Source organism: Coenobita brevimanus, chromosome 63 (assembly GCF_032717465.1).
Source record: "Coenobita brevimanus isolate Jiangsu-jjx chromosome 63, ASM3271746v2, whole genome shotgun sequence".
NCBI lineage: Eukaryota > Metazoa > Arthropoda > Malacostraca > Decapoda > Coenobitidae > Coenobita > Coenobita brevimanus.
This window is the reverse complement of record NC_137016.1, coordinates 25393332-25419006: the sequence shown is the minus strand read 5'-3', so window position 1 is coordinate 25419006 and position 25675 is coordinate 25393332. Positions and strand designations below refer to the sequence as shown.

General features: G+C 42.4%; 1 protein-coding gene across 1 annotated transcript in view; it reads right to left on the bottom strand.

Annotated features, from left to right (window-relative positions):
* arr (low-density lipoprotein receptor-related protein 6) overlaps nucleotides 1-25675 on the bottom strand; it is an 801354-nt gene that overhangs the window by 222517 nt on the left and 553162 nt on the right. Inside the window, exon 18 of the mRNA XM_080275999.1 lies at nucleotides 6049-6241. Coding sequence (XP_080132125.1) covers nucleotides 6049-6241 — 193 coding nt within the window. The remainder of the gene's footprint in view (nucleotides 1-6048; nucleotides 6242-25675) is intronic.

Sequence of the window (25675 nt, the reverse complement as noted above, 5' to 3'; positions counted from 1 at the left end):
CTTTTCTCAATTATTTTTTGCAAGTAGCTAGCCATATCTGACAACATCTCATGGTATTCGTCATCCTTCCATGCTCTCGTCTTTGAGGGAACATACACTACCGCCATATCTCCCTTAACATTCTCTCCAGTTTCTAATTTCATATATATCACTTCAGCCCAGCCTTCTCCCATTTCCACAGAATCTACAATTATGTTGTTCTTCACTGCTATCATCACTCCTCCTCCCTTTTTTTCTTTTCTGTCTTTTCTCCACAGTTTGTATTTACCATCTCCCAAATGAACATCAATATCTTCTCTTAATTTGGTCTCTACAAAGCACATGACATCAGGTTCATGTTCTCTCAAGAAATCATTAATTTCGATCCTTGTCGATATGAAACCATCAACATTAGTATATATCACCTTCAAATTATTTTTGACATTATTAATACCCTCTTCTCTCCTACTCTCTGTCCGTACCACTTCCTCAACTTCTGATCTTTCACAACCATCCCCCCTAGTTTCCTTCACTTCTATTTCCTTAAATACCATTTCCTTACTTTCATATCCAATACTCTCCAAAAAAAAGTATTACGTTCTTCCTCTGTCCTCTTATCATTTTTTTCCTTTACTTCTTCCTTTAATGATTTTAAAACTTCTCTTTCTTCTTCATTCAGATCTTTTCTTATTATAATATTTTCCATCCCCGCCTCTTTGCTTAATTTCCAGGTCACTTTAAGTATCTCATTTATTACACTTTCTGATGTAAACTTGACTCTCATTGGTCTTGTTTCCCCTTTCTTATAAGGCCCTATCCTCCTTACTTCCTCAATTTCTTTTACCCACTTGTCTCCTTCGGGGTCAATCTTGCCTAATATTCCTCTCACCATGTTCGTGTCTCTCTCGAGTCTTGCAAACCTAACCTTTTCTTCCTCTTCCCTGTTTCCAAATACTACCACACATCTGTTCCTTTCTACAGTTTCTCTCACTATTTTCTCTTTTTTCTTCAGTATTTTCACTACATTTTCTTCCATTTCTTTCTTGTTCATTTCCCTTTCTTCCTGGATGATCTCTCTTAAGCTGACCACTTCTTTCTGTTCTTCTTCTACGCGTGCCCACTTTGCCTTGTGTTCTTCTAGTACATTACTCACCTTCTCCGTTTTATTAGTACTCTCTTCAAGTTTCCTCCTCAGTTCAACATTTTCCCTCTTCAAATTCTTAATCTCTTCATTGGCTGTTTCGTTGGACTGGATCAGACTCTGTATGGTGGTTTCCGTATTTGCTGACACATCGTTTATCACTAGATTCTCTACTTTTTTTTCGAGTTCACTAATCCTCATAATTAATGTTTTCACCAGGTCCATGACATTAGTATTAGCATCAAATCCTTGAAATTCCATTCCCTCATTGTTTACATTTTCGGCCATCTTTAGCGTACCGGTAAAGTACCTAAACAGCTGTTACCGAATAAGCCACAAACATTCATGTATACTATTGCCAACAAATCTTTACATTTTTGGTAGTCTACCAACTTTCATTATTTTAAATTTAAAGAAAGACCCTAGGAGACAGGACAGACAAAATTCCTGAAACTACTCAAGGTTACGAGCGATGCCTGGGACGACCTCTCTCTCCGGCTGCTCGTGTGTGTGTGTGTGTGTGTGTGTGTGTGTGTGTGTGTGTGTGTGTGTGTGTGTGTGTGTGTGTGTGTGTGTGTGTGTGTGTGCGCGTGTATTTACCTATTTGTAGTATACAGGAATTGAGCAATGCTCGTGTTGTCCTGTCTCCATATCCACATTTATCTAGTCTACTTTTACAAACATGAATGTTTTTCTCCTGCACCATCTCTTCGTCTAGGTCGTTCCAAATACTTGTGTATTTACCTAATATACCTAATTGTGATATACACGAAATGTGCTATGCTCGTGGGTTTCCGTCGCTGTTTCTCAATAAATCGAATTTAGCTTTAAACTCGTTTAAGTTTTTAGACTGAACAATCTCTTTGTCCAGGCCATTCCGTAAGTCTAAACTTCTGTAAGGAAAGCTATATTTCTTGATATCCTTCAAGCAGCTTTACTTCTTCAATTTCATTCTGTGTCCTCTTGTTGCTCTCTTATCCCAGACAAACAGATCTTCTTGGTCAATTTTATATACTCCTATCATGGTCCTGAACACTGCAATCATGTCTCCCTTCTTTCTCCTTTCCTCCAAGGAAGGCAAATCCAGCTTTTCCAGCCTCTCTCTGTATGACAGATCTGCCAGACTGGGGACCATCTTGGCTGCTGTTCTTCGTATTCTCTCAATCATGGTAATATCTTTCTTTTAGTGTGGGGACCATCCTACCGCAGCATTTTCTAACCTGGGGCAGATCATGGCCACTATCAATTTTTCATCATCTCCTCATCCATATAATGAAATGCTACTCTTATGTTAGTCAAGAGTTTATACGTCTTTCTAACTATCTTGTTAGTGTGTTTCTCAGATGACAGACAATCTTGGACCAGCACTCTCAAATCTTTCTCTTCTCTCATTTTTGTAATTAATTCATAACCCAACAAATAATTCAGTGATGGCCTCCTGGTGCTTTTACCCATTTCCAATATTTTACATTTCTTTACATTAAATGTCATTTTCCACATACGGCTCCATTCATATATCCAATCCAAATCCTCCTGCAGCATTTTACAATCCTCCTCAACCTCTACCTTCCTCAAGATCTTTACATCATCAGCAAACAGACTTGCATAACTGTTCACTCCATCTACCATATCATTTACGTAAATCATGAACATTACTGGCGCCAACACCGAGCCCTGAGGGACTCCACTTGTTACCTCCCTCCATCCAGACATCCTATCCTTTATTACTGTCCTCATTTGTCTGTCTCTTAAAAAGTCTCTCATCCATTCCAGGAGTTTCCCCTTCAGTCCTCCTATATATTCTAGTTTCCACATTAGTCTCTTATGAGGTACCTTGTCGAAGGCCTTCTCCAAATCTAAATAACAATCCACCCAACCATCTCTTTCCTGTACCACGTCACTCGCTCTTGAGTAAAAGCTCAACAAGTTTGAAACACATGACCTTCCACTTCTGAATCCAAACTGACATTCAGCCAAAATATCCATCTCTTCCAGATATTTTATCCATCTGTCTTTCCGGATTCTCTCACACAATTTTCCGACCATGCTGCTTAGAAACACTGGTCTATAATTCAGGGGTTCTCCCCTGTTTCCTCCCTTGTAAATTGGTACCACATTTGCCCTCTTCCATTCTTTTGGCACTTTCCCCTCTTCCAGTGAGCATACAATTAAACTGTGAATTTCATCTGCCACTTGTTCTCTGCATTCCTTCAGTACCCAATTAGAAATTCCATCAGGTCCTGGGGCTTTCCTTACATCTTGAGTTTCCAGTAATTTATACACTTCCTGTACCTCCACTTTTATATCTTCTATCACCGGTACATTTCTAATCACTCCCTCCCCTTCCACAACCTCTTTTTCATTAGTGAAAACCGATTGGAAATATTTGTTCATTATTTCAGCTTCCACTGCTGCATCTTTAGAGACATCTCCTACTGCTTTCAGTTTGGTGATTCCATCCTTTTGTTTCAGTTTGCCATTAACAAATCTATAAAACAGTTTGGGTTCATCCTTGCATTTGTCAATTATACCTTTTTCAAAATTCCTTTCTTCTTCCCTACGTATTCTTGTGTATTCATTTCTAGTTCTTTTATATTCTTCCTTTGTTCTGTTGTTACCTCTCTTTCTCCAGTTATTCCATGTCTTATCTCTCTCTTTTTTTGCTATCATACACCTTCTATTAAACCACTCCTTTTTCCTGTTTTCTTTCCCTCTTACTCTTGGTACAAATTTTTCCACTCCCAAATTATAGAGGTCTAGAAAGATATCCCACTTCCTCTGTATCTCTCTTGTTTCTCTGAATTTTTTCCAATCAACATTTTTGAAAAATTTTCTCAATCCTGTAAAATTTGCTTTCCCAAAGTTGTATCTTCCCTGCCTGCGAAGCTCGTCTCTTGGCTTGACGTTCCCTATTATCATCTGGAACTCAATGACCACATGATCACTTTTTCCTATAGGACAGAAATATTTCAATGATTCTATTACATCGGGTTCTTTGGTAAACAGTAAATCTAACCTTGCTGGTGTGTCCTCACCTCGGAACCGTGTCTCTTCTTTGACCCATTGCGTCATCACATTATTCATTATTATATTTAATAACATAGTGCCCCATGAATCCTCGCCACCTACTGAGTACCATTCCTCCTAGTTCACCTCTTTACAGTTAGAGTCACCCGCCAAAATTATATTTTTACTTTTCTCAATTATTTTTTGTAAATAACTAGCCATATCTGACAACATCTGGTATTCGTCATCATTCCATGCTCTCGTCTTAGGGGGAACATACACTTCCGCCATATCTCTCTTAACATTCTCTCCAGTTTCTAATTTCATATATATCACTTCAGCCCTGCCTTCTCCCATTTCCACATTATCTACATTTATGTTGTTCTTCACTGCTATCATCACTCCTCCTCCCATTTTGTCTTTTCTGTCTTTTCTCCACAATTTGTATTTACCATCTCCCAAATGAACATCAATATCTTCTCGTAATTTGGTCTCTACAAAGCACATGACATCAGGTTCATGTTCTCTCAAAAAATCGTTAATTTCAAGCCTTGCCGATATTAAACCATCAATATTAGTATATATCACCTTCAAATTATTTTTGATGTTTTTTATACCCTCTTCTCTCCTTCTCTCCGTCAGTACCACTTCCTCAATTTCTGATATTTCATAGCCATCCCCCTTAGTTTCCTTCACTTCTATTTCCTTAAATACCATCTTCTTACTTTCATATCCATCACTCTCCAAAAAAAAGTATTACATTCTTCCTCTGTCCTCTTATCGTTTTTTTCCATTACTTGTTCCTTCAATGATTTTAAAACTTCTCTTTCTTCTTCATTCAAATCTTTTCTTATTATAATATTTTCCATCCCTGCCTCTGTGCTTAATTTCCAGGTCACTTTAAGTATATCATCTACTACACTTTCTGCTGACAACTTGACTCTCATTGGTCTTGTTTCCCCTTTCTTATAAGGCCCTATCCTCTTTACTTCCTCAATTTCTTTTGCCCACTTGTCTCCTTCGGGATCAATCTTGCCTAATATTCCTCTCACCAGGTTCGTGTCTCTCTCGAGTCTCACGGATCGAACCTTTTCTTCCTCCTCCCTGTTTCCAAATATTACCACACATCTGTTCCTTTCTACAGTTTCTCTATTTTCTCTTTTTTTCTTCAGTATTTTCACTACATTTTCTTCCATTTTCTTCTTGTTCATTTCCCTTTCTTCCTGGATGATTTCTCTTAAGCTGACCACTTCTTTCTGTTCTTCTTCTACGTGTGCCCACTTTGCCTTATGCTCTTCCAATACACTGCTCACCTTCTCCATTTTATTAGTACTCTCTTCTAGTTTTCTCGTCAATTCGATATTTTCACACTTCAAATTTTTTATCTCTTCATTTGCCGTCTCATTAGACTTGATCAGACTCTGTATAATAATCTCTGTATTCTCAGATACATCCTTTAACGCTAGATTCTCCACTTTCTTTTCAAGTTCACTAATCCTCATAATCAATGTTTTAACCAGATCCATGACATTAGTATTTCTATCAAATCCTGGAAATTCGAGTCCCTCAGTGTTTACATTTTTTGCCATGTTTGAGGTTGGTTACAGTACCAAAACAGCCGTTATCGAAAATACTACAAACATTCATGTATACTCTTGCCAATAAATCTTTAAATTTTTGGTAGTCTATATTAACTTACAGTATTTTAAAATTAAAACAAGACCATAGGAGACAGGACAAACATAATTCCTGAAAACTACTTAAGGTATGTAGCAGTGGCTGGGCCTTGGCCTGGGAGCAGTTAAGAGACGTCCGTTCGCTGAGGCTGTTCGCTCGTGTGTGTGTGTGTGTGTGTGTGTGTGTGTGTGTGTTTCGCTATCTGAGGGGTCTTCTTAAAACAGAATGCTTAATTATAAACTTACGCAAACAAGTGGAGTTGTCAGAGGCAAGGGTATAGTGTGTGGGACAGGCACAGGTGTAGTTGTGAGTGCTGTTGATCCCAGGGACAGCCAAACACAGATGAGAGCAGCCACCATTATTGCTGGAGCATGGACTTTGTCCTGACTGACGAGATGAGTGGAACACCAGGATGTCTGTGATGAAATCCAGTTGACTCTGCAGGAAAAACACCTGATATTGGTCATCACTCTAGTCCCTGACATAAAAATATTCCACTGACTGTGGATATTATGCCATATAACAAACTGTTTTCTCTTTTACAGTAATTATTTCAATGATTTTATATTCTTACAAGAATATTAATGTATTCAGTACTATAACATGTTGATTATATTGGCAACTGCAATATGATGATGTTTACCTTGGGGAACACTCAAGGTCATCAAGACCACCTCCAATGATCACTACTGTGACTTCTTGTCTATTCTGGGCACTATAACAAAATTTTAGATAGCTTTGGAGAGATTTGTAGTAGGAATGAGCTACTGGCAAAAAAAATATATGGCCCTAGTTTTCATTAGTATATTGGTAAAGAATATCCAATTATCTCAAACAAACAAAGAAAAAAAAAAAGAAAGAAAAGGCTCTGCATTACAATAACCAGCCACTTTAGCCAAACATAAAATATGTACTGGTGTGTGTGTGTGTGTGTGTGTATATATATATATATATATATATATATATATATATATATACACTCAACCCTCGGCTATCACGGGCTCCGCTATAGCGTATCTCGCTATCACGCCTATATAAAAAACTACCCAAATACCTTTATCATGCACTAAATGCCCGCTATCACACATCGCAAATGTTCTAAAATTTAAAAAAAGCCAGGCTCCAGTGCTCCGCCCAGCCAACAAAAGCTTCACTCTGTGATTGGTCGTGTGATGTCAGCGCCAGCTGAGTGCTGATTGGCCGCCCGACCGAGTCTCCTGCTCGCCAAACCATTCAAGTGCGCACCCTCAGACCGTGAACAGTGATAGCGAAAACAATAACTTTTTTTATGATAGGACCATGGCCAATGTAACTCCTCCCCATCCCCGTACCATCACCCAACATAATGCTGCGGCACCTGGCAGGGAAATAAAGAAGAGGAAGAACCTAAGTTATGCAGATAAACTGGAAATGTGAAACTTACAGAGAATGGTGAGACCAAGCGAAGTGTGGGGAAGAAACATAACATCAATGAATCAACTGTGAGGGGTTTTTATAAGAATCGTGATCACATCATAAAACATGCTCATTTTTAGACTATTATATATTAATATGTGGTACAAAAAGGGTATCTTAGGGGTAAATATTGAGGTCATGGCACCAATTAGAATTACTGTCATGGCACCAATTAGAATTATTACCATAAGTTCTTCAATTCGGCTATCATGGTTTCAGCTATAGTGCAGCCATAGCGGGACCAATTGGGAGCGATAGCCAAGGGTTGAGTGTATATATATATATATATCGTTTCGTTTCGTTTTTAAAGGCTCCAACATGCTTGCATGTGTCGGCCTTGGTCACCTAATGGCGGCTCTCCATGCTGCACGATCCATTGCAGCCTCCCTGTTCAGTCCCTTAACCCTAAGGTCACAGTTAATGACCTCGTCCCATGTCTTTCTCGGTCTACCCCTCATAACCCCACCCCCAATATTAACACTTCTCACCTTCCTCACCCAACTATCATCCCCCATCCTCTCCACATGTCCAAACCACCTCAATCTACCTCTCCTCATCACAACACCAATACACTCCAGTCCCATCCTACCTCTCAACTCTTCCATTGTAAACCCAGCCCCTCCAGGCCTTGGACGCAGGGACGCACTGCACATCCACCTAATCATTGTCATTTCTGTACGTCTGAGCCGGCGAATGTCTTCCTCCTTCACTGCCCAGGTCTCACTGCCATACAGCATTACACTCCTAACACACGCTGCATACAAAGACCCCTTAGCACGTAGGGAGAGCCCCCTCAATGTCAGGAGAGGCAAGAGCTCCCTGAACTTCTTCCAACCACTTCTCACCCTAGCCACAGAGCTAGCTCCAGCCCCACCTCCAGCACACAACATGTCTCCTAAATAACAAAACTCTTCCACACACTCAAGAGATTCACCAGCAAGTTCAATTCTTTCACGTCTGACGATCTCCACCTGCTCACCCCGGCACGCCGTACACATAAAATCAGCATTATCTCGCAGTCTACCTCTGATACCACTACATCTCTTATGCACCCATTTATCACACACACCGCACAAGATGGAATTACTTCCCACGCCCTTGTGGCAAACTGCACATGGCCACTCTCCCTCGTCTTTGACAGTACCGCCACCAACCCTAGATATCATCACTTTTGTTTTATCTGCATTTACCCTTAAACCCTTTTGCCCCATACCATCTCTCCACTTCCTAAACCTTTCCTCCGCCTCCCTTTCATTCTCTGCAATCAACACCAAATCATCAGCATACAACAACTCCCACGGGAGTCCGTTTCTAAAGTCACGTGAAAGGGCTTCAAGTACCATGATAAACAACATGGGACTCAAGACTGACCCCTGATGCACACCAACATTCACGGAAAACTCATCACTCAAATCTCCATTCACTCTCACCTGGGTGTGAGCACCCACATACATGGCCATAACCACCCTAACCAGCCACTCCTCCAAGCCAAGCTTTCTCATTGCCCACTTCACCACCTCTCTAGGGACTCTGTCAAAGGCCTTTTCCAAATCAACAAAAACAAAATAAAGATCCCTTCTCCTACCAATATATTTTTCCTGAAGCTGTCGAACAATGAATATGGCATCAGTGGTCCCCCTACCTGGCATAAACCCAAACTGCATCTCATCAATATTCACTCTTTCTTTAATCATACCTTCTAAAACTCTCTCCATTACCTTCATTATCTGATCTAAAAGCTTTATACCTCTATAATTCCCTCTTTCCAGGGCATCACCCTTCCCTTTATACACATTTACAATTACACTCTTCAGCCAATCATCTGGGACAACACACTCATAAATAATCCTATTTATCAGGTCAGTGACTAAACTCACCCCTATATCGCCTGAGGCCTTCAACATTTCGGCAGTCAACCCAGACACACCTGCTGCCTTCCCCACCCTCATCCTGCCTATTGCCTCACTCACAGTAGCAGTATCAATCAAAGGCCAAGGGCCAGACACTGGATCTGCTGGCTCCAAACTTTCCCTGTCCCAGTCAAACTCCTCATTCAACAACCGGTTATAATGCTCTCTCCATGCATCTTTAATATCCTCACTGTTCACCACTACCCTTCCTTCATCATTCTTCACACACTGCTCACCTATGATATCCCGATTATCCCTCTTCACCTGACCTGCCACCCTAAATATATTTTTCCTTTCCCCATGATTTAGGTTATCAAGTAATTGTCTCTGTGACTCAGACTTTGCCCTGTATACCTCTCTCCTAGCCCTACGCTTGGCAGCCAAATATTCCTCTTTGCTACCACCCTTCTTCCATTCCTGGAAAAGCCTTCTTTTCTCCTTAATTGCAGCTTCTACACTCATCCCACCACCAAGTTACTTTATGTCTTGGTGGTCCTCTTGTCCAGCCGCATGTTACATCAGTAACTCTCAAGAAATTGTTCTTGAGGGCTCTGTACTGTTCATTAACGCCTCTGTCTACAGCTCCCTGTTCAGCCACCACTCTCCTCAACTCACTATAGAAGGCATCCCTTACTACTTGGTTTTTCAGCTTCCATATTTTCCTCCTAGGTACATAAGTCCTCTTTTTCATCATTTGTTCTTTAAGCACCATATCACAAATCAATAGTTTGTGCTGCTGCACACACTCCTCACTTCCTATAACTTTAACATCCCTCACTAACCTCCTATCGGCCCTCCTAACCAGAAAATAATCTATCTGACTGCTATTTCCCCCAGACTCATACGTAATTAACCTACTGTCTCTTTTCCTAAAATATGTGTTGCACACATATATATATATAAGTAATCCTTCTAATATCCGAACGCCAAATATCCGAACACCCCCACTAACCGGACATAATCGTCCCGGGATCAAAAAAAAAAAAAAAAAAAAAAAAAAAAAAAAAATTCCTGCCCGTAATTTGAACTTGGCGCGTGCGGCGCAGGACAGCTTTGTTGTGGCGCGTCATTCCTCCGACGTCCGATAGAGCGCCCCTGAATCCTACCCACTTTCCGCTTGTCTCTCGCTGCGAGTGAACGTTCGTCATCATGACTGCCCACGTGCTCGCTTTTGTGGTGGTTTCTTACCTGCTGCAGGCACTCTTGCTGCTCTCGTGCCTCTTATTAGTGTGTGTGATGATGGCTCCGCCACCTGAGAAGAGGAAGAGAGTGGTGTTGACTCTGGAGAAGAAACGGGAGATATTGGAGAAAGTAGATGCGGGGTGGTCTTCTTCCCGCATCCTCGGCGAGTTCAACCAGGCCCGTTCTACTTTGTTCGATATCAAGAGATCCCAAGACAAACTCATGCAGTACACGGCTGACTTCTCGTCGAGAAGCACACGCAATGTGGGGAGGAAGGTGATGTTTACTCCCAAGTTTGATGAAATCGACCACTCCACGTTGATTTGGTATCGACAGCAATGTGCTGCTGGTGTGATGGTACGTGGTACGGAGCTGAAGGCTGCTGCTGAGAAGTTCGCCAGGCTTCACGACGCCCTAGACTTCAAGGCATCCGAAGGTTGGCTCTTCACGTTCAAGTTACGGCATGGCCTTACCAACCGTAAAGCTCATGGCGAAGCTTTGGACGCTAACGAGGATGGAGTTGACGAGTTTCGGCACAAGCAGAAGGGCTTGATCGACAGGGAGGGCCTCACTCTCAGTCAAGTTTACAATGCTGACGAAACTGGTTTATTCTATCGCTCTTTGCCAACGAACACTCTAGCTGAGGAGAAGGAGAATCGTGTACCTGGCCACAAGCTCTCCAAGCAACGGATATCTGCTTTGTGTTGTGCCAATGCTAATGGCATGCACCGGCTTAAGCCCGTTATTGTTGGGCGTGCAAAGCAGCCTCGGTGTCTTTGTGGGGTGATGGATGTCCTTCCTGTCGTCTGGTACCATTCTTTGAAGGCATGGTTTACAGCCCAGATCTTCAGAGACTGGTTCCACTGCCACTTCGTCAAGGAGGTAATCAATTACCAGACAAAGACACTGGGAATCCCACGTGACCAGGTAAAGACCCTCCTTCTCCTCGATAATGCACCTGCCCACCCGTGCGACAAGGACTTGGTGGATGAGAATGGCCGGATTTGGTGCATGTTTCTGCCACCTAATATGACTGCTCTCATCCAACCAATGGACCAAGGAGTGATCGTGGCAACAAAGCGCCTATACCGCCGGAAGTTCCTGGACGAGGTGATGGTTGTTCTCGAGGACAAGGACGAGCGCAGAGAGGGACGGGACACTTGAGGCAAGCGGACTTTGGAAAACCTTCGCCGCTACAACATCAAGTCTGCGCTGTACAACTGGGCTAGTGCATGGAAGGAAGTCCCTGTGAAAACTCTTGAAAATGGTTGGTCACGTCTGCTTCTCGGAAAGGATGTGGAGTATGATTTTCTAGGGCTTGACGTGAATGACTTCCATGCACGGATACGTACGCATGGCGACGATGTTGATGTGGACGATGTGCGTGAGTGGTTGGATGACAATGAGGGCGATCCTGGGTATCAGACACTGTCTGATACCGAGATCGCATCTTCAGTTGCAGGTGTCAGTACCCAGCTTGAAGATTCTGATGAGGACGGCGACGATGATGTGGACTCCTCTCAGCATGACACTACTCCTGCCATCCCCAAGCTGAACGCACTCCGGGAACACCTAGAGTTCGTTCTAGACTACCTGGAACACCCGAACTGCGACAGGGAGATGAGGCCCTTGGGACTTGTGGAGGAAGTGCGTGGTTTCAGGCAGCGCATCATCAATTGTAAGAATCGTCGGTCCTTGCGTCAATCAACCATTGACAGTTTTTTCAGGCCCATGACCCCCACTGTGCCCAGCCCTGGCTCCACTCTGTTGCCTCCCCAAGACAGGCCCTCATGCTCCGAGCCACAGCCCAGCACATCAGCCACGGTGGAGTCACCGCTCGACGTGAGTTTCCGTCTGTCTTCACAGTCATCTGCAGTGGGTACACCTTCACCACAACCCAGCGATGCACCCCTAGGTCACCTGCCAGTGATGCTCTCGGACTCTGACAGTGATTAAACAGCAAGAACTTCTCCACTAGACCACACGGGAATTTACAGTGTTGTGCAGTGAAAAAAAGTGTGTTGCGTTAAGGATTTACAGTTGTGAGTGAAAAGACTAATTTGAAACAAAATTTAACGTAAATAACCTTGTTTGTTTTTGCTTTAGAAAATGGTTAGAAGAGTGGGAAAAGTTAAAGTGCAGAGTGCAGCACTTAGTAAGTTACAATGGAGCATAAGTTAGACACGAGTGCGCACTGTGAAGAGAACGGACTTCTGAGTGCAATTGACTAAGTTCAGTGCAAGACTTCATGAACACTGTACTGGAAGTGCTTCAGGAAATCCTTCTTACTGTCCGAGTCCGAGAGGAGGCGGTTATTTATCGAGATGGCCATGGACTTGCAGAAAGTAGGCAGAATGTTTCATACTGTACTTTTTCCATATTATATTTACCTCAAACACCTCATTTCACTCTTTAATGTCCTTTATTGGTGTGAATAGGGTGTTAGGAGCTATGCATGTGCAGTAGGAAGGTGCTTTTCTGAGTTAGGCTAGGTTAGGGTCCATAAGTACCAGTCCAGGAGCCAGTAACCAGAATGTTTAATATTGTATGAACCTACCTCAAAACTCTCATTTTATGCTTCTTTTGCATTTATTTCAGTCATTTATGTGCCTTATTGAAGTGATTTGGGTCTCAAATAGGTGCTATGCATGTCCAGAGGGAGTTGTATAGGTGTTTCTCTGAGTCAGGGTCCATAAGTACAAGTCCGTAAGCTGGGACCCAATATCCAGACAGGACCACTATCCGGACCTGCTTATGGCCCTATTATGTCGGATATTGGACGGATTACTGTATATATATACTGCATATATATATATATATATATATATATATAAAACCCTACCCCATGGGGGTAGGGGGGGTTTTCATGAATACTCCCCCAATATCCCTGCTTGTTGTAAAAGGTGACTAAAAGGGTTGGCGGAGGGTTAGTGCCCCTCCCCGGAAAACAACTAACTAAAAAGACAAACACGTAGCCTCGGACAAGGACTGACCAAAAGATGACGACCAAGGACCGGATGAAGGAATGGTAATAGCAACATGGAATATAAGAGGTGCGAATGATGAGGTGAAAGAGAGAGAGATTGTCCAGGTGCTTGAGGGTGTGAAACTTGATGTATGTGGAGTAACTGAAACTAAATGGAGAGGTGAGAGTGTGAGAGAATGGGAGTATGGATGGGGTATATGTGCAGGAGTAGGTGAGAATGAGAGGGCAAAAGAAGGAATGTGTATAGTTGTGAGTAAATGATGGAAGAAGAACATAAGAGAGTATGGATCAGTTGGGTCCAGGATTGTGTGGGTAAGATTGAAAGCTGGAATACAAATGTGGGCGATTGTGTGCATGTATGCGCCAACGCAATACCGTGCTAGCAGAGTGAGAGAACAGTTCTGGACAAATGTGGAAGTGAGCAGGGAAAAGTTTGGAAGGAATGAGAGAGTGTTTTTGATCGGTGATATGAATAGTAAAAGTAGGGAATGTGAAGGTGGATGGAATAGTTGGTGAGTGGGGTGTGCTTGCTGAGATAGATGAGAACGGCAGTGCGTTAGTGGACATTTGTGCTGGGAGGGGGTTGGTGATAGCCAATACCGTTTTCAGGCACAAAATGATCCACAGGTATACATGGCAAATAATGAGAAGGGTAGGTGGTGAACTGAATGAAAGGAAGGCAATGATTGATTATGTGTGTGTGGATGAAAGGATGTGAAGATGTGTAATGGATGCAAGAGCTTATAGAGGTTGAGGGAGTGGACTTTCTCACCACTACTTGGTGGTGGCCAGAATCAAGGTCCAATTAGGATGGAGAAATAGAAGAAGGGAAGGACGGGAAGGAGTATTTGCAAGGAGAGTGGAAAGGTTACAAGAGGATGAGAAAAAGGCAGAATATAAGAGAGAAGTGGAAGAACGATTGGACAAATATGAATTGGAGCAGATGGGGGACGTGGAAGGTGTGTGCAGGATATTCACAGAAGAAATATGTGCAGCATGTGATGTGGTGTGTGGGATGAAGAGAAGACGGAGGGGAGGTGCAAGGAACAGCGTGGTGGAATGAAGAGGTGAGACAGGCTGTGGCACAAAACAAGAAAGCATACAATGAATGGATGAGTAATCGGGGCATGGAAGAAGTTGAGAGGCGGAAGAGAGAGTTATATGTAGAAAGAAAGAGAGAGATGAAAAGATTAGTAAGAGAGAGTAAGAAGAGAGTGGATGAGGAATTTGGAAGGAATTTGAGTGTAAAGTGGAGGGACTGTAAGAAAATGTTCTGGAAAGAGATGAAGAGAGTAAGACAGGGTGGATGTGAAGTTAGCTGTGGAGTGAAAGATAAAAATGGTAGATTGCTAGTGGAGAAGGGAGAAAAAGAGAGCAGATGGAGAGAACACTTTAAGGAAATGCTGAACATAGAGGATGGAAGTAGTGTGAATATAAGTGGCTGGGGAATGGCTGGGAGAAGAAGGGAGGTGAGAAGACAGGAAGAAATCAACAGGAGAGAAGTTGTGGAAGCAATGAAGAAAGTTAAAATGGAGAAAGCCCCAGGAATTGATGGAGTGTGTGGTGAAATGCTGAAGCATGGGGGAGAGATGATAGTAGAATGAATGTGGAAGATGTGCAGATCGGCCTGGGAGGAAGGTAGAGTCCCGGAGGATTGGAAGTCAGGTATAATTATTCCCTTGTACTTGGGGGAAGCAGTCTAGGTATATAGATTGATAGACCAAGGAAAAGGGGAAAAAGAAGTGTGTGGAAATCATAAGGGCATTTGTCTTCTTAGTATAATAGGAAAAGTGTATGGTAGGATACTTAATGACAGAGTTAGATAAAGAACAGAGGAATTAGTTGGAGAAGAACAGGGAGGCTTTAGGAAGGGAAGAGGTTGTGTAGATCAGATATTCATTCTTAGATCTTTAGTGGAAAAGTTTCTAGAGAAGGGAAAGAAGTTGTATGCGGCTTTCATGGATTTGGAGAAAGCATATGAAAGGGTCGACAGACAAGAATTGTGGAAAGTTTTAAGAATATATGGAGTAGATGGGATGTTATTGAATGCTGTGAAGAGTATGTATGATGGTGCTATGGCTGCAGTGCGAGTGGATGGTGAACTGAGTGAATTTTTCTCTTTGAAGGTTGGGTTGAAACAGGGATGTGTCATGTCTCCATAGTTGTTCAATCTGTACATGGATGGGGTAATAAAAGAGGTACAAGGTAGGGTAGTGGATGTTGGAGTGGCCCTGGTGAGAGAGGGTAGTGTTTGGAAACACCCTGTACTGTTGTTTGCAGATGATACTGTGTTGTTGAGTGAAGACGAAGGGGAGCTGCAAGGCTTGGTGGATGAGTTTGGGAGAGTGTGTAAGAAACGGATTCTAAAGGTGAATGTAGGGAAGAGTAAAGTGATGGTCTTTGAGAGAGGTGAAGTCAGTGAATGTACAGCAAGGTTGGATGGTGAGGAATTGGAAAATGTGAGTATGTTTAAGTACTTGGGTAGTGTGATGAGTAAGGATGGAGGTTTGGAGGGTGAAGCGCTTGAAAGGGTACAGCAGAGAAGAGAGGTTGCTGGTTCCTTGAAAGCAGTGATAAGAAACAGGGAAATGAGCATGGAAGTGAAAAAGTTACTACATGACAGTATTGTAATACCAACTCTAATGAATGGAAGTGAAGCTTGGACGTTGTTGGATGGACACAAGTCAAGAGTGACAGCAGTGAAAATGAGTTATTTAAGAGGAGCCTGTGGAGTCAAATGGAGAGACAGGCGGACAAATGAGGATATAAAGGAGTGTTATGGTGTTGATGTGGATGTGATAGGAAGCGTTAGGAGGAATACACTGAGGTGTTTGGCCACATGGAGAGGATGGAGGGTGAAAGACTGACGAAGAGAGTGTATCTGAGTGAGGTGGAGGGGAGGAGAGGGAAGGGGAGGCCGAGGATGAGATGGAGGGATGGGGTGGAGACGTATATGAGAGAGGGGGGTGTGAGTTGGGAGCAGGGGAGTGAAATAGCAGGGGACAGGGTGACGTGGAGGCTATTTGTTTGTGGCCACCCTGAATGGGATTAAGGTGTCTGGCAATAGATAGTTAGGTAGATAGATAGATAGATATATGTATATATACACATACAGTATTTCCCTGTATTTTGACGCATTTTACTTTGATGCCTCGTTTTTCGCGCTAGAAAAAAGTTTTCGAGTTGTTTCACACTTCGCAAGTTTCCTTGCACTTTGACACTCCCAGCCAGCAGCTAAGACTCAGCAGACGACGCGTACCAATGCTCATTTGTTGGCGGTCATCTTATGACTACTGATACAGCAGCCCATGTCACCTAGCAACTAGCCCATCCACCCTCAACACACCTTCACCTGCCAATCAAGCCAGTCTTTACTTCATTTCTGGTAAGGATTTTTGGTGTTCTAGCTCTTTATAACAGTTTTAATGTCCTTCAGGTACAGTAGAACTCCAATCATTCAGAAGTTTAAAGAACGGCAATTTTAAAAAACTGGCACATTCAGAGTTTGACTGACAAAAAAAAAATAAATAAATAAATAAATTTGAATTTTGCGCGCTTTTATGGCCGCGCCGGATGGATGGTTCTAGTCTGCGCTGGGTTGGTGGTTCAGGTTGTGACGGGTGGATGGCCGCACACGTGGATGGCCTTGTACAGTACACAGCGGCGCGACCTTTATTTGCACTTTCGCCGACCCGAGTAGGTCACTGCTGCCGCTCCGTTACTATCTCCGTGTTTCGTGTCGCTTTTACAGGAAAAGTCTATCACAAAATACTCCAGCAATGCCTAAGGACGATTCTAACGAGAAAAAGGGTGGTGTTAACTCTAAAACAGAAATTAGAGATATGTAAGAAAATTGAAAGAGGTGTGAAATGCAGTGAGTTGATGAAAGAGTACAACATCGGTTCATCCACCATTTACGATATCAAAGCACAATCGCAGAAACTTATAGAATTTAAAATGAAGACTGACACATCTGATGGCATTGAAAAGCGACGAACACTGTGCGCCGCAAAGTTAGAGGACCTCAATCGTGCTTTGAATGAGTGGTTCCAGACAATGAGGTCTGAGGGCGCGTGCATTTCAGGTCCTCCGTTGATTGAAAAAGCAAAAGAATTTCATGAAAAAGTGAACACAGAAGAGAAGTGTGTTTTTTCAAGCAGTTGGTTAAGTTGCTTCAAAATTCGTTACAGAATAAGGCAGCTGGATATCTCGGGGGTAACAGAAGTCTGCCGACACAGTCTCTGCGGATGAATTCGTAAGTAAATTTAGTGCCCTTGTTTCTGAACACAAATTGATTGCAGAGCTAATATATAATGCCAGTGAAACTGGGCTGATGTGGCAATGCTTACCAACATCAATTCTTGCATGGGCCATGAGAAAGTCGAACGTGGATTAAAACAAAATAAGGATAGAGTGACTGTGCTTGTCTGTGCAAATGCGGCAGGTATGCACAAACTCAAGCTGCTGGTTATTGGCAAGTACGGCAAGCCACGGTGTTTTAAAGGGTTGTCTGATTTGCCAGTTTATTACAAAGCACAGAATAATGCCTGGAAGGACTGAAATTTTTCTTTGGTGGTTTCACCACACGTTTGTTCCAAGTGTTAAGAATCATCTTAAGAAAACTGGTAAGCCAGAGGACAGTAAAGTGGTGCTTGTGCTTGATAACTGCCAAGCGCATCCCCCAGCTGATCAGCTTGTAAATGGTAACATTTTTGCAGTGTTCATGCCACCCAATATTACCAGCCTTGTTCAACCCATGGACCAGGGTGTCATTCAAAACATCAAGATGTTGTACAAGAGGGACTTTATGCATAAAGTCCTAAATGCTGATGGGAAAACTGGCGAGTTTCAAAAGGAGTTCAACTTAAGAGACGCCATTTACACACTGGCAATCACGTGGAAAAATGTGAAGAAACAAACCCTCAGTAGGTGCTGGAACAGGATGTGGCCTAGGGTTATTATTGAATCAGAAAGCTCTGACGACGACAAACAATTTGAGGGCTTCTTGACCGAAAAAACATCAAGTGAGGATCTTCAGCAGGAGGTATGTGACTTGGCAGGCCGCACTGTTCCCCAGGAAGAAGTTAGGGAGTGGTTGAAAGTTGATGAAAATATTCCTGTCACCCATAATTTTAGCACCAAGCAAATAATAGATGTAGTGATGAACAGAGAAAAAGAAAACACTAAGTACCAAGAAAGTGACGAGGAAGAGCCTGAAGAGACTAAAATTTCGTGGAGTGAAGGAATAAATGCAATGAACACAGTCATCAAGTTCGCAAAGACAAAGCCATTTTTTTCCACACAATCCATAATGTTTCTATACCAACTATATAACTACGTATGCTGAAATGGTGAAAGTAAGGAAAGACTTAGAAACAAAAGTCACAGAAAAATGCATTACAAAGGAAGTAAAACATATCATTAAAAACAGCCCAAAACCAGTCAAAGATTCAGCAGATATCAACAAATCTACAGTAATCACTGGTATAGATGAAGAAGAAAGAAGAAACAAAATTTTGAGAGACAAAAAGGAGATCGTAAATATGATGAATACACTGGAGGAAGTATCAGAAGAAATGTGTGATAAAGACATAGAGGAACACAAAAGGCTTGGGACATAAGAGAGAAATAATTCAAGACCTCTGAAAGTAACCTTCCAGAGTGTGAAAACTGTGGATGAAATACTAAAAAAGGCAAACAAACTCATGAAAAAAAGAGGAATTTAAAAGAGTATGAATAAAAAGATGCCTAACTCAAGAAGAATTGGGAATACTAAAGGACAAGAGGGAGGAGGCAAAAACAAAGAACGAGGAAAGAGCAGAGGAAGAGTTAATTTTTTTACAAAGTAATTGGATTGCAGCTACAAAAGTGGAACATAGCCAAGTATGTAAACAAGATGATTAAGGTGATGTAGTCAAACGTAGATGGAATGGTGTCTAAACGATTAGAGATGAAAGACTATACCAAAGAAAAGGAACCACATGTTATTTGCTTATATGAAGCAAAATTAACCCCACAGATATCAAACGATACCCTAAACTTACAGGAATACAATATATAGAGAAGAGACAGAATTTTAATAAGAGAAGGAGAAATTATAATCTTAACGAAGAAAAATCTACAAGTCAAAGACACAGAACTAGATATATCCTCAAAAGTAGAACTGACTGCAATTGAGACTAACAGACCTGAAGGGAAAGTAATTGTGGCAAATTTATACATGCCGCCCAAAACAAACACTTGGGAAAGAGGCAAATATGAAGACCTGGCAGAAAATACAATTCACAGTTTAGAATATTACTACACAGAATGGAAGAGAAATCTGAAAGATTATTATAAACTGGAGATTTCAATACAAATATAAATTGGAATAATCTAGATATAAAAAGCCAGGAAAGCTGCTGGGATCAGAAGCTCCTGGACCTTGTGCAGCAGTTTATCCTAAGGCAACATGTAAAACAAAGCACCAGAAAAAGAGGACCTGATGTACCATCGTACTAGATCTTATATTTACTAGGCAAGAAAGTGATACTGACAGTATCGCAAAAGTGACCATGCAGTATTAAACCGCAACTTCAGGATTGCATATGACAGTTGACAGTAATAAGAGTTACAAAAAGAGCCTTAACTTCAAAAAGGGCACCTACCATAACCTTATGAAGTACTTCCTTGAAACAGATTGGGAAAAGGAGCTAAGAGGGCAAGATTTAAATGTTGTATATAGAAAATTCTGTGAATTTTATGAAACAGGAGCCCAAAATTACATCCCTCAGCACAAAGAAACAGATATGAAAATAAAGAAATGGTTTAATACGGAATGTAAGAAATCAAAGGAAAAATGAGATTTGCTGTGGAACAGATACAGAAGACACAATAGTGAGAGGGCATACAACAAGTATAAACAGATAATAAATGATCATACACGGATAAGAAGAGAAGCCCAAAGACAGTTTAAGGAAGACATTATAAATAAAAGTAGTGATCAACCAAAGCTATTTTACAGCTACATACGAAGGAAAACCAAAGTTAAAGATAAAATACAGTACATTATGGAGGAGAGGATCATCTATACACAAGAGAAAGATATTTGTGAAGTACTAAATAAAAATTTCCAATCAGTTTTTACAGAAGAAAATAATTTTGAAAGGGATAATATGGAGCACGCATGCCCACACATCTTATCAGATTTACAAATATCAGAAAAAGAAGTATAGGAAGAGTTAAGTAAATCAGACAAAGGAAAAGCATATGGTCCTGATGAAGTCTAAGGTTGGGTGCTACATGAATGTGCAGAAGCGTTAAGTAACCCAATATATTTAACATTCAAGGAATCCATACATCAAGGTAAACTACCTGATATTTGGAAGAAAGCAAACATTGTTCCCCTAGTCAAAAAAGGGAATAGGCAAAATCCACTCAACTACCAACCACTATCATTGACCAGTGTTGTAAGTACGATACTAGAAAAGTTGATAAGAAAAGTTTGGGTAAACCATCCAGAAGAACATAGTATGACAACAGAAAGGCAGTTCAGTGTCAGAAAGGGAGAATCATGTGTTAGGAATCTATTATGCTACTCTGATAGAGCTGCAGAAACATTACAGAAAAGTGAAGGATGGGTGGGCAGTATCTATTTAGATTTCAAGAACGCATCTGACAGAGTACCGCACCAAAGACATTTATGGAAACTGTACCATCAAGGAGGAATCAAAGGCAACCTGTACTGTTGGATGCAGGATTTTCTCAGAAAAAGGGAAATGAGAACAGTTCTAATGGGAAACTACTCATCATGGAGGGAAGTGACTAGTGGAGTTCCACAGGGGTTATTGCTGACACCAATTATGTTTTTAGTAAATAAAAATGCCATAGTATCACTGGCTAACTAAATGTATGCTGATGATGCAAAAATACAAAGGAAAATTACTAACACAGATTCATGCAGAGAGCTACAAGATGAATTAAAAAAAACTTCATGAATAGAGCAATAAAAGGCAAATGGAATTTAATGTGGACAAGTGTCATGTAATTACGTCTGGTAAAAGTGAAAAAAGATCAGATTGGGATTATAAGTTCAACCCTACACATACCAGAAGGGGAGAAGGACCTAGGAGTGATTACCAATAACAGATTATCTCCGGCTGACCAAATCAGTGAGAAGGTACATAACGTACACACTGCTTGCTAATACAGTAATCACTCCAATATCCGGAGTAATAGAGCCATTGGTAGGTTCGGTTATTGGTTTCGTCCGGATATTGGGCCCCAGCTTATGGACTTGTACTTATGGACCCTAACTCAGAGAAACACCTATACAACTCCCTCTGGACACGCATAGCAACTATTTAACACCCAAATCACACCAATAAGGCACATAAATGACTGAAATAAATGCAAAAGAAACATAAAATGAGGGTTTAGAAGTATGTTCATACATTAATAAACATTCTGGTACTTATGGACCCTAACCTAGCCTAAGTCTAAAAAACACATTCCTACTGCACATGCATGAGGTAAGTATAGTATGGAAAAAAGTACAGTATGAAGCATTCTGGTAGGTATAGTATGGAAAAAAGTACAGTATGAAGCATTCTGGCTACTTACAGCAAGTCCCTGGCCACCTCGATGAAAAACCGCCTCCTCTCGGACTCTGACAGTAAGAACGATTTCCTGAAGCACTTGCAGTACACTCTTCCTGAAGTCTTGCACTGAACTTAGTCAATAACACATAGAAGTCCATTCTCTTCACAGTGTTCACTTTAGTCCAAATAATGTTCCAGTATAATTTAGTGTTGCACATTAACTTTTCCCAAGTTTTTTTAATTTTCCAAAGCCAAAACAAAGAAGGTTAGTTACGTTAAATTTTGTTTCCACTGAGTCTTTTCTCTCATTTCGAAAACCTTAACACAACACATCGTTTTTTTCACTGCACAACACTCAAAATTCCCGTGTGGTCTAGTGGAGAAGTTCTTGCTGTTTAATCACTGTCAGAGTCCGAGAGTATCACTGGCAGGCGACCAAGGGGTGCATCGCTGGGTCGTGGTGATGGCGTACCGACTGCAGAAGACTCTGACGAAAGCCGCAAACTCACGTCGAGCGGTGACTCCACTGTAGCTGATGTGCTGGGCTGTGGCTCGGAGCATGAGGGCCTGTCTTGGGGAGGCAATGGAGTGGAGCCAGGGCTTGGCACAGCAGGGGTCATGGGCCTGAAAAAACTGTCAATCGTTGACTGACGCAAGGACCGACGATTCTGGCGATTGATGATGCGCTGCCTGAAAGCATGCACTTCCTCCACGAGTCCCAAGGGCCCCATCTCCTTGTCGCAGTCCGGGTGTTCCAGGTAGTCTAGGACGAACTCTAGATGTTCCCGGAGTGTGCTCAGCTTGGGGATGGCTGAAGTAGTGTCCTGCTGAGAGGAGTCCGCATCATCGTCGCCTTCATCGTCGGAATCTTCAAGTTCAGGACTGACACCAGCAACCGAAGACGCGATCTCGATATCAGACAACGTCTGATACCCAGGATCACCCTCGTCGTCGTCCAACAACTCACGCACATCGTCCACATCAACAACGTCGCCGTGCGTACGTAGCCGTGCATGGAAGTCATCCACGTCAAAGCCCAGAAAATCGTACTCCACATCTGTTCCGAGAAGCAGACGAGACCAACCATTTTCAAGAGTTTTCACAGGGACTTCCTTCCATGCACTAGCCCAGTTGTACAGCGCAGACTTGATGTTGTAGCGGCGAAGGTTTTCCAAAGTCTGCTTGCCTCAAGTGTCACGTCCTTCTCTGCGCTCGTCCTCGTCCTCGAGAACAACCAACACCTCGTCCAGGAACTTCCGACGGTGCAGGCGCTTTGTTGCCACCATCACTCCTTGGTCCATGGGTTGAATGAGAGCAGTCGTATTAGGTGGCAGAAACATGCACCTAATACGGCCATTCTCAGCAACCAAGTCCTTGTCGCACGGGTGGGCAGGTGCATTGTCGAGCAGAAGGAGAGCCTTTACCTGGTCGCGAGGGATTCCCAGTGTCTTCGTCTGGTACTGGATGACCTCCTTGAAGAAGTGACGGTGAAACCAGTCTTTGAAAATCACAGCTGTGAACCATGCTTTCAAAGAATGGTACCATACGACAGGAAGGACATCCATCACCCCACGAAGGCACCGAGGCTGCTTTGCACGGCCAACAACAACTGGCTTAAGCCGGTGCATGCTGTTAGCACTGGCACAACACAAAGCAGATATCCGTTCCTTAGAAAGCTTGCGGTCAGGTACACACTTCTCCGTCTCCTCGGCTAGAGTGCTCGTTGGCAGTGAGCGATAGAACAGGCCAGTTTCGTCTGCGTTATAGACTTGACCGAGAGTGAGGCCTTCCCTGTTGATCAAGCCTTTCACCTTGTGCCGAAACTCGTCAACTCCATCCTCGTTAGCGTCCAATGCTTCGCCGTGTGCTTTACGGTTAGTAAGGCCATGTCGCAACTTGAACGCGAAGAGCCAACCCTCGGATGCCTTGAAGTCTAGGGCGTCGTGAAGCCTTGCAAACTTCTCAGCAGCAGCCTTCAGCTCCGTTCCATGTACCATCACACCAGCTGCACGTTGCTGTCGGTACCAAATCAACGTGGATCGGTCGATTTCTGCAAACTTAGGGGTAAACATAACCTTCCTTTCCACGTTGCGTTTGCTTCTCGACGAGAAGGCAGCCATGTACTGCATGAGTTTGTCTCGGGAACGTTTGATATCGAACGAAGTCGACCGGGCCAGGTTATACTCGCGGAGAATGCGGGAAGAAGACCAACCCGCATCAACTTTCTCCAATATCTCCCTCTTCTTTTCCAGAGTCAACACCACTCTCTTCCTTTTCTCAGGTGGCGGGGCCATCATCACACACACTAAGAGGAGGGCCGAGAGCAACAGGAGGCCTTGCAGCAAGTACGGCACCACCACAAAAGCGAGCACGTGGGCAGCCATTGCGAAGAGCATAGATCCAGTCACGATGAGAGACAGGCAGGAAGTGGTGAGGATGCAGTGGCGCTCTATCGGACGTCGGAGGAATGATGAACCAAAACAATGCTCTCCCGCGGCGCGCGTGGCAAGTTCAAATTACAGACGGCAAAAAAATCAATTTTTTTTTTTTTTTTTTTTTTTTTTTTTTTTTTTTTTGGGTGGGGTGGGGGTGGGGGGGTCCGGACCATTTTGGGAATGTTGGATCCCAGGACGATAAGGTCCGGGTAGTGGGGATGTTCGGTTATTGGGCGTCCGGATATTAGAGTGATTACTGTATGAGAATGGCATTCACATATAAAACTGAAGACATGCTGAGAAAGATAACAACATCATTCATCAGACCAACCCTGGAGTATGCATCAGTAGTCTGGAATCCTCATCTCAAAAAACACATAGAGAAGACTGAAAAAGTACAAAGGAGAGCTACAAGATGGGTACAATACTTAAGGGATCTAAGCTATGAAGAGACACTAGAAAAACTGAATCTACCAACACTAAAGGTGAGAAATAAAAGAGAAGACATGATTATGCTATATAAATGTATCTCAAGGAAAGAGAAAATAGACATAAATGAATATATAACCTATGAGGAAGCATCAGCAAGAGGACACTGCAAAAAACTACATAAAAAGAGAGGCTATAAAGATGTAAGGAAATTAAGTTTCCCAAACAGGGCAACTGATCAGTGGAATGCACTACAAAATGACATAGTGTGTGCCAAAACTATTCATATTTAAGGATATGTATGATAAACATGGCTGAATACACAAGACAGTACGAGCTTGACTCACTCCTGTAAAGATACAATTAGGTGAGCACAATTACGTTCTTCCTTGTTTCCTCCCTTATAAATTGGTACATTTGCCCTCTACCATTCCCGCGGCACTTTCCCCTCTGCATTCCTTCAGTACCCAATTAGAGATTCCTTCTGGTCTGGGGGTTTTCCTTACATCTTGAGTTTCCAGTAATTTATACACTTCCTGCCCTTCCACTTTTATATCTTTAATTACTACATTTCCAGTTACTCCCTCCCCCTCCACAAAATCCCTTTCATTGGTGAAAAATGATTGGAAACATTTGTTCATTATTTCAGCTTGCATTGCTGCATCTTTATAGACCTCTCTTCCTATTTTCAGTCTGGTGATTCCTTCCTTTTGCTACAATTTGCCACTGACAAATCTATAAAACAATTTGGGTTCTTCCGTCGTTACCACTTCAATTTTTATTCATAACTCTCCAACAGCACACTCTCTTCTCTTCCACCGTTCTGTTTATTTTTTGCCTTTGCTTACTTTTCTAACTCCTTTATTTTAGCTCTTTCTTCCTTATTTGCATCTCTC